We start from the raw sequence: 10,764 nt of genomic DNA, 5'->3' as shown, positions 1-10,764 counted from the left end.
TTCCAGTACTGTATTCTTAGTAATGCAGTAAAACTGAAAAGTAAAAAAATTAACATAAATGAAAAATATTTTTAAAAATATCGATTTTCTACTCTATCGTTTCTCATAAAAAAGAAGATTAGTTTTTGCCGGAAAATATCGGTTTCTAGCACTGACCCAAACTTTTTCTAAAAAATGTAGAATTTTGCCAAGTTTGTGGCCAAACATATCCGATTCCCATTTGTGCTTTTCGCCGACCTGCAAATGACTGATCGTTCTTAAGCTTATATCGTCCCAAGCATCCTTATTTAAAGCCTATCGAGCTTTTCTCGATAAGCTTTCATCTGCACAATTCGGGCCTGAACAGAGACAAGAAACCCTTGTTTTTCAACGAAAGACTATGGTTGCAATAAGCAGGAAAAGCAGCTTTGTGATTGCTGTAAAATTTTTTAACATGATTAGTTTATACTTTCAAAGCCGGTAAGAACTAAGGGCAAAAACCAATCATATTAATGAATTTTATAATAGTAGCAAAGTTGCTTTTTTCGCTAAACGCAACTTTATGAATACGAATATAAAGAATCGCTGTGACTGGCACAGGCTTGACAATGTTATATTTGACATTTTTGTCAGTCCTAAATTCCTAAATTATTTTTTGTTTTACATTTTAATCAATTTCGATTTTTAATCTGTCTTAACTTTTCTTTATCTAATTAATTTCGACTTTAAATAAATAATAACAATAATTCTTATTATAACTTTAAATAATATTATAAACATTATATTTTAAATGTGTGTGTGTATGTGAGTTACTTGAATGACAAAAGAGTAAAGAATCGATATTTCTTCGTATTCGCCTTTCCATGTTACAGAAACGTTGGCCCAAATAGTTGTTTCGTTTATTGAGATGAGTGTAGGTGCATTTGGCTTCTCGATACCTGTAAAATAATCGACATATTTGTTATTTGTATTTAACCAATGATAGATATTTAAAAAGTACAATGTAAAATAAGCATCAGCAATGTGTCATATAAAAAATCGTTACTTGTTTGACATAAAGGTGGAATGTAAAATTCTGTATTAGTATTATTACATCCGTTATGGCAATTCCCAGTTCTTATATCACACCGATTGCCAGTTAATGTTTCGTTATACAGACATGAGCCACATGTTTTCTTGCAATTATAACTGTATGTATTTGAATTACAAGCTAAAATTTTAATTTATTAGTTACATGTGAACATTTCATAAATAAGTACATTATAATTGGCATTAGAAATTACATTCCCAACACGATTTTCCTGAAAAACCTGCTACACATGTACAACCATCTTCGTAACAAATTCGAATTCCTCTGCAATTAAAGTTATTACTCAGATCATTTTCACAGGAAACTAAACACTTTGGTCCCATTCTTCCTAGAGGACAGTTTGACGCATCTGGGAAAATTATTTTCAAAATAACTTTTAGTTATATTTTTCTAACTATTCGAATAACTTAATAAATATGCAATATTATAAACTTTGATTACGTAATGAAAGTAACAATTATCCGTAATTACCAAGATTTACATTTGATTTGTCGCTTGACATAGTATTCACAACAGCATGTTCATTATAAAATAATTTTTGACACGTTATGTTTAGCTTGAGAAGTTCGTAATTGTTTGTAGTTGAACGATTTTTAATACTTAGAAGATTTTTCCTCAAAGTTTCTAAAAATAATAAAATCAATACACGTGTACTATAATTAAACATATAAAAAAATTAATTTACTGGAAAATTGTTATAATTATTGGATGCATGTCTAAAGTACTTGATTTATAACTTCTATTAAGAAGATTTTGAACATAATAAGACATACAAGATTCGTACCATTTAGAGGACACTGGCGAACATTTGCTATCGCCCATAGCGGATTGAAGTTACGATTACTGAGTTTAGGAATTAATTGGATGATCACCCTATAATTACTATAGTTGATCGAATTATTCTTGATAATGACAGATTGCCACATAGGTAATCCATGATCCGTTTTTCTTGTTGAGCCTTTTACTATTTCCATTGCTAATACTGCATCGTTCGTGGAATCACGCAACATTATTTGTGCATCGCATTCAATGCAAAGGCCAACTAATAGTTGTACACATATCACTTCATCATAAACTTGAAAAACTGGACTTATTAAAGTTGCATTCTCAACAGTTGTATGCAAAAAGTCATCTAGACACACAAATATTCTTGAATAAAATTCTTTTTTTCTTATCCCTTTAATATTTAATATAAATTCATCATTTGATTAATAGAAACTTTTTATCAAATTGTTTGTACTTACATATATGAAATCGCAATCTCATTCCATGAGTAATCAAATAATAATTATTGTCTGATTGTAAATGCCTTTCCTCGTCTGTATATGTCAAAATAATTTTATCAGTATCAAAAAGAATTACTTTTCCCATGACCACGTTCCATGTAATAACAAACGTTTGCCATTTATATTCGCCATGTATGATGTCTAAGTACTGTATTAATTATACAATAATTTTAGATGTGAGGGAGGGGGGCATAAATATTTCGTAACAACTATTGAGGATTTTGACTTTTAAAGTTTCTGTTCACAAGTGAACATAACTAAGTGTTCCCTTTTCATTATAAATAAAAACAAGAGACATTAATTTTTTTTAAATAATTAATACTCGTTAACTAGGCCAATGACACTCAGCGCGGATATGAGTGCGCCAAAGTTTATTTCTTATCGAAATACAATTTCAACGTGTTTATTTTCTACCAAATTACAATCACCACGGACGTTTCGACTCATTTTGAGTCATCTTCAGCGCAATATATAAAAACAGTTCTCATCAGTCAGCAAAAAACGGAAGGACGTCGCGTCACCAGCGGTTTGCCATATCCGATAATTTCGATAAGAAATAAACATTTGCGCACTTATACCCGCGCTGACTCTTATTGGTTTAATTTACGAGTATTAATTATTTTAAATTTCGAGAGTCCTTCATTAACTTCAATCATAAATATCTTCAATCATATGTGCTTAGTCGCAAATAAGATAATGAAATATTTCTTTGAAGAAATAGATTTCTTCTTTCTAACCAAATATCATCAAAACTGTAGCGAGTATCGTCAAACATAAATGAAAAAACATTTTTTTTTTAATAGTAGCGAAAAGGGTTTGTGAGGTACGTGAGAGGTACAGCTTAACATCTTGTACAATTCGTGTTAAATTATAAAAGCTTCTGTTAAAATTGCTTCCTTACAGTTACACATTGTCAGATCGTTACTGTAGACCAGTGTTTCTAAAAAATCTGAATTTTAATTTTGCAGGTAATAGTAATTTTTATAAGTGTATTTTTTGTACATATAATTTTCAAAAAGATATTAGACATTAATTTTAACTAGCTCGAAAGCTTTGAATATGATTCTCAAATACTGTAATTGAATTTGATGTGTGTCGCGTAATGTGTGTCTAATTTCGTTATATAAAGTTGTCATTTAGAAAAAGAGAGAGAAGTGAGATTATCATAAGCCATTTGCATTACAAGCGTAAGACTGTTCTTGCATTTTGTATTCTCCTAATGAATTGCATAATGCGTATTAGCAGCAAAAGAATTATTGAAGGAAACTTTTTCAAATAAAATATATATAAACCGTTTATGCAACCTTTTGGCACTTATTAGTGTGTATAATATACAAAGAATCATTAATTTGTGATTTTTATAATTTGGAGTGTTTATTTTGACATTAGTTACAAGTATGCTATTAGTATTAGTTACTAGTTTTAATATTTCACGACCTTATTGTTATCTCATCATCTTTTCTTTCTTCAGTAAATTTTTAATTATTTTCATTCTATATACCCGATAAATTTCTACTTTTACAGTGATTGCTAGAATATATTCTGTGACTAACGAACTGGTATGATTAGAATTGTATCGCTCTAAAATTTCTTATTATTGTTAAAACCTCAATTCCTTCTTTAATAAAAAAATTTTAAAGAAGTTTGAATTTTAGATTTTTGAAATTTATACGTCTGAATTGTAGATATCTGATGTTTAGATATCTGATGTTTAGATATTTTCTAATTTTTAGGCGTCTGAATTTTAAACATCTAATTTTTAGACGTTTAACCCTGATGAAAATTTCGGATAAGAATTTAATATAAACTTTTCCGAGCCATTTTGAAATCTGTGTTTATTCCAAACCGAAATATCCCAAATCAAAATTGTAATCCTTTTTGATCCGTCAACTTAAAGTGATTCTGGTGTCGTCCATATACGTGAATCAACAAATTTCATTATTGAAGACACGGATTGAAAAATTCTCTTACAGAATAAAAATACACTCAATAATGAAGGTTGGCGGCTACAATTTGATATAAAAAACGAAAATAAATTACACCCAAAGAAAATTTATGTTTAAATTGATACAATCGTTTCTTTAACATGATTTTTTTAAGTTGAAATGAAAATATCTTTACGGAAAATAATAATTTATTTGATTTCAAGAAATGACGTTATTAACTTTTATAAAAGTAAATGAATTATTTGTTTAATTTAAACAAATAATTAATATTTAATTCAAAGAAGCTATTGACAGAAATGTAAAAAATAATTTAGTTTTTCTGGTTTTAAAAATATATTTCTTTTTTTTAAAAAAAATTGCGTTGCATAACGAAACTGTTTCTTCAATTTTAATAAAAAGAACAATCAAAAAATTTCTTCAGCCCAAAAAAATTTTTCTTTAACCGTAGCAATGCACGAATTTTTTTGAGTCAAACAAATATTTTTTGACTCAAAGAAACTTCTCTCTGGGTGTATAAAAATATAGTTATGTTAGTCAACATTTGCTAGGCATAGAAATTTCAGACTTTATACGTGTAAAATAAACAGTTGGCACCTTGGAAATTACAACAAAGAACAATGCTGTGCTTTTAAAATGAGCCTAGAAGTTTTAATATAAGAAAAATTCTTAAGAATTTTATTTGTAAATTGGTGTACGGAATCCAATATCTTATGCCTAGTACACACTGCACGCAGCAAACAGTAAGCGTCAGCCAATCAATGAAGTCTGCTGCACGACGCTTGCCGCTCGCTGTGTGCAGTTCAGTGCCATCTGCCCTAGGCGAAACTTTAATGAGTGACTCAGTATTTATAAAAAAAAACGTATATCTTATTTTTATTTATATTTTGACATATCCAATACTTATTACAAATTGCAAGGTAACACTATGATGTTCTCTTGTTAGAATAATGTTTAAATATGTCAGGAACTTTTTAAAATGATGTATTTTTAAATTCAATATATGCTTCAAAAAACATTTTTACAGTACTAAATTGAGACTTAGATAGTTTAAAACAGCAAAATATTATGTAATTTATTTACATTGTCTGATTCTGGATTAAAACAGTTTGAATCTTTCTCAGGATAATCCTTAGATTTATTGATTCCGGAGTATTGTATTACACATTTTTGAATTTTAGATTGTGTATAGTCTTCAATATTTAATGTGATCCGATAGCAAGTATAAAAATCCAATCTTTTGCAAAATAACATAGAAGTATTGCCGTGCAGCTCACGAATCGAAAAAGGAAACATTATTTTGTTAAACTTAGGCTTAGGTAATTCACGAATGTCAGTGCAATTGGAATGCAAGTCCTGTTTTTGAAATTCTGAAAATTTAAAGTGAATGTTTATTGTAGTTACCATAAAAGTATATTTTGTTTATTAAATAAATTCAACACATATCTGAATATTCTGCTTGCGAGGCTTTTACCTTCCCATCGTTGATCAAATACTGGACCCATAAATGTTAATTTGGAATTTGTAATTTTCCAGTCTTGTTTAAACCATAACTCCAAGCAACCTTCATTTGCATTCATCTCACACATTATCTCACTTTTTTTAACTCCATTAATCTCGTTATAATCTGAAATATTGATTGATAATAAAAAAATTGCTACTTATAAATGTAATGTAATATCAAATAATTTATGATTAAGCTTGTTTAGTAAGGTAAAGTTGCCTATTATAAGATAATTTTTTTTAAATGCTATAATATATTTAATTTATACCATTAACTCCTATTTTTATATCCAAATTATAGTAAATATAAGTTTTATCGTCAAAAGTTAGCAAGTGATAATACATATTTTTTATTGTATATAAAATTTTTTATTAAAATTGCCGATTTTGCTAATTCAAAAAAATGGTTCCGGATATGAGACACAAAAGTTTTTTTATATGAGATGGGTTTTATCGACTTGGACCTTACTAGGTTCAAATTTGGCTCCAGACTCAAGAAATCTAGTTGACTAATAAAGTAGTTCTTTTGATACTCAAAAACTTCTGTATGCAACATTTTTCTCCAAAATCTATTCTGTTTCAAATATTTTAAAAACTCAGTGCTAATGCTGAAAGTCATAACTTTCAAGCCTCATAATTTGAAAGTTTTTAATGAAAAACTTTATTATTGCATTTTGGGAGAATGCAATAATAAATGGGGATTTTTGAGTGTCTCATATTATGAGTTCCGCGATTTACGGTTTCACTATCACCAAATCTAATATTTATAATTAAGCAAATCATCTAGAATTTTTCTATTAATATGACTTTCCTCTATCACTGCATGCAGAATTTGTTACTAAATATTTGATTATTTTATAATAAACAATGTTTAAAGATTTATTTCAATAAATTTTGACAACATCCAATTGCAAAAAAAAATTTTTTTAACTGCATGCCTGATCTGATAATAAATTTTCTACTAAATTTATTTCATCGCAAGAGTTATAAGTTTAGGATGGTATCAACCTGATGGATAATTGATACGAGTCAAAAAATCTAAGAAAAAGATTGTTTGTAAATACTTATAATTATTTTCCAGTTTAAAAAAATTTTATAAAGCATTTTGTTTCTTTTTGAGAAAATTTTTTTTAAATTTTTGATGCGTGAGAATCCTCAACGACTTTCAGAACATCAAAGGCCCAATGCGCTTCTCTGTTTTGTTACCAGAAGCAAGCAGAAGCAAAGCAAGCGATGTACACCCAAGGACTTTGATTCTGTCCATGGGGAAATTTTCCAAACTGAGAAGTCAGCACTTTCTACATACTTGCAGTTCATGATTAATGAAACTACTAGAGGTTATTGGTCGTTACGTTAATCATGAACTGTAAGTATATAGAAAGATAGTGACTTCTCAGTTTAGAAAATTTCCCCATGGACAGATTCAAAGTCGCTGGGTGTACATACAGTAGGCGAAAAAGCATCTTCTGTAGACAAAAATTGGTTGATGCTTTAATTCTTAACCAATGGGTTTACCACTTATTATAATCATGGGGCAGTATCCCCGAAATGATTATGAATTCTTTCGAAACTTTAGTCTGAATTTTAAAAAAATCTAAAATTGTCACAGGAGACCTTCTATGTTCGTTCTAAGACTGCGATGTTTCCAAAAATAAGAAAAACCTTTTTATGTTATTAAATTATGTGCGTGTGTTATTCTATGTGCGTGTGCGTGCGTGCGCGCGCGTGCGCGTGCGCGTGCGCGTGTGCGTGGGCGTGTGCGTTTGCGTGCGCGCGCGCGGTATGTGTGCTCGCGCGCGCACGTGTGTGTTTCTGTGTGTGTGTAGTTATTACTTTTAATTTTCACAAACTGTTTATGATTATAACTTTTTAACAAAGGGTGGGCGATGGCTAAAATTTGTTGAACGTTACTCAGAGTCATGACCTTGACAACATATGACAGGGTCAAGATCATCGGGACTGCCTCTCCTTATCTGTATATTTACCGAAATGTTTTTTTAACCCAACCAGCAAAGCAATATATATTTTTCAAAAAAATATTTTAGAAATTATATTAAATATTGATTATGAATAAAGTTATTCTGTAAAATAATAGTAAGTATGTTACCATATTCGCTATTCCGCAGTTCATGATTCCATACAAGCGCACTGCCATCATTTTCAGAGACACATATAAGTTTCATCTCATTATTTAAATATAATGAATTCTCCATTAAAATTACTTTTCCGAAAATAAGTAATACTTGACTTACAAAGATAAAAAATATTAATACGTCCATTTTTATTTTTTTCTTTGTCAAAGTTTGAAATATTTGTAAAATTAATGATTATTAAAATAAAAATAGATGGATTACAAAACAGATCATACGTAATTATTGTATATAATTAATTAGTATAGATTCAGTTTAGTAACTTTTTAATTTAAAAAATTTTATTGCCAATTTGAATCTAATGAAACAGTTTTGTTTAATAAGACGTTTACAAATGTACGCGAACACAAAAACACGTATGTACGAATCACACTCGTGTATGCGGAGACCGCATTTCATACTGCACGGCTTAATAATGAAGTAATACAACATTAAATTTGTGTAGAAACGTTTTGCACTGTTTCCGTTTTTATACTATCAAGATATGGCAACAGTAATGTTGAATTAAAACCGATGCAAAGGAAGTTTGCGGTAACAGCATCAGATAATATGAAGTCTAATTGGATCATAAGACGTCTTTAGTCATCTAAAAGAAGTCTTTATTCAAATACATTTTTAAAAGTAGTCTTGACGTCTTAATGATTTTAGATTTCGTGTTGTTTGCTCAGAGATACCAAATTATTTTGCCTGTTTAAAACATGTTTTTTTATGTTTAAAAATGTTTTTTTTAGTTATTTAAAAAACACAAATAAAACAGAAACAAATTATTTAAAATAAAAAAAAAACAATGTTTTTTTGTTTAAAATAAAAAAAAATTAGTTTTTTGCCAACTCTGGCGACGACTGTAGGAGGCATTCCTGTTTAAGTTGTTTTAGTAACGGCCAAATATCTCTAATAAAAAATAATTGTTTAAAATTAAAAAATATCTTGACTAATGTGTGCACAAGTTATTAAAACATCTCTAATATTATTGGTTAACGACTAGTAAATGTACACTTTCACATTTTTACTACATGACAAGATACAGATTCCATGTCCAGAATTGATTTTCCGCAACTACCATTGAATTTGTTTACCTTCTTTATACTTTAAAATCTCCAAAATTTTCTTTGATTAAAAGAGAAAAGAGACAATTCATTTTTACAATGCTTAGAATATTTAAGTGTGTTTGGGGGTGATTTTTGACCTGTAAGGGAGTTTTCCGCAACCTGTATCGAGCCCGCTTCTCTTCTACATTCATTCTAGGCCTCATAGCCGTCTCTCAGTGAAAGGGGAAAAGGGACAATTCATTTTTACGGTGTCTAGAATATTTAAAGTGTGTTTAAGGGTGGTTTTTGGTTTAAAAGAGTGTCTTCCGCAACCTGTATCGGTTCCGCTTCTTTTCTACATTCTTCCTAGGCCTCATAGCCTTCTCTCTGTGTCAGGAGAACAGCGACAAATTATTTTTAAAAAATCGCTCCAGAAACGTTCCAAACTTCAACCAGCTAAAGTCATCATCGTTTCTTTAAAGTACATGATTTTTTTATACAATATTCCTTTAATTATTCTACATAGAAAAATAACCCGTTAACCCTCACTCCATATCGTAATTTGTATTTCTTCTATATTTCTTGTGCGTTTTATGCTTCTATTAAAGGATACACCGTAAGATGATTTTCAACCGAATTTTCCTTAATTTCTATCTTCTACTAAACGATTAAAAAGTAAAATAGTAATAATAATTGTTTGAAACTATGTAATTTTGACAAATATATGAACAAAATTACGGCAAAAATGCAGGGTAATTTTCGAAAAATTATAACTTATTAAAATTGGAGAGGAGCACTAATATTGTACTTCCTTGTTAGTATTATGTAACTTATTTTATTACTATACTTCTAAAATAAAGTATATTTTTTCGAACCATTGATTCTACAGCTGGTACCGCGAACAGTTACAGCAGCTGTAACATATCTAATGCCAAAAGCGATATCTCCTTAATTTTTTTACATTTTTTAATGATTACATTTTATTAACAAAATTATGTGTAAAACATTAGTATAAGCCCTTTTGCTACCTTCAATACGTTCAGAGAAAGAAATTCATAAATATAGGGCTATTTTTGGTGCCTCTATCTTTGGTGATTTGTTTTAAGTCCAGCAATATTACGGCGTGCAGTTTGGGAGAAATTTGTAAATTTTTATAAATTTACATAGAAAAAATTGAGCACTCAGAACTGCTTTCGATCAGTAATGCTATATTCATTATTTTAATTTGTATTACGATTCCCGGTTTTATTAGAATTTATACTGTATTCTTCTACATAATTTCTCATTCGATCATAAAAAGATGTTTGAAAGTAAAAAGTAATATCGGTCATTGAATAAATTATCTTTTTGTAGGATGCGATCTTTAAAATATAAGTATAATCTTTAAAATATAAGTATAATCTCTTTAAGTTACGCGCGCGTCCTCGATGTATCGATCGTATCGAGATTGAGATCGGAAGAGACTATCGCGCGAGGCTGTGCAAGAGGGAAGAAGGCATCATAGCGGCGATCGTGCAGCATGCGTTCTAATGCGCTTTGTCTTGAATGCGTGTATCAGAATTATGAGGAGCATTTGTTCTTATTTGTCTTGCCAATAAATATTGGACATCCAACACAATAACCGTGTAACATTTCTGATTACATTTTTATATTTCTTCTAAAATAGTATGCGAGTAGCAATGATCGAAAACTGCTTTATTGTTTTTTTTTGTTTTACGTATCTTTATGGGGTTCCTCTGTCGTACCAATTTACAAATGATCCAATGAAAAAGTCATGCACTGAAC

The 10,764-nt window shown here is 29.6% G+C and overlaps 1 protein-coding gene across 1 annotated transcript; it reads right to left on the bottom strand.

The window, feature by feature from the left end:
* Nucleotides 1–6: 6 nt before the first annotated feature.
* LOC105203287 lies at nt 7–8,693 on the bottom strand. Its single transcript, XM_039459543.1, has 9 exons — nt 7,909–8,693; nt 5,773–5,925; nt 5,382–5,668; nt 2,314–2,503; nt 1,854–2,201; nt 1,541–1,693; nt 1,263–1,418; nt 1,025–1,189; nt 7–917 (listed from the first exon to the last, which is right to left on the bottom strand). The coding sequence occupies exons 1-9, from the start codon at nt 8,078–8,080 to the stop codon at nt 766–768; spliced, it is 1,776 nt and encodes a 591-aa protein (XP_039315477.1). The 5' UTR covers nt 8,081–8,693; the 3' UTR covers nt 7–765.
* Between the last annotated feature and the right edge of the window lie 2,071 nt (nt 8,694–10,764).

This window comes from Solenopsis invicta, unplaced genomic scaffold (assembly GCF_016802725.1).
Source record: "Solenopsis invicta isolate M01_SB unplaced genomic scaffold, UNIL_Sinv_3.0 scaffold_681, whole genome shotgun sequence".
Classification (NCBI taxonomy): domain Eukaryota; kingdom Metazoa; phylum Arthropoda; class Insecta; order Hymenoptera; family Formicidae; genus Solenopsis; species Solenopsis invicta.
The sequence above is the reverse complement of the archived record's forward strand: the minus strand, read 5'-3'. Positions and strand labels throughout refer to the sequence as shown.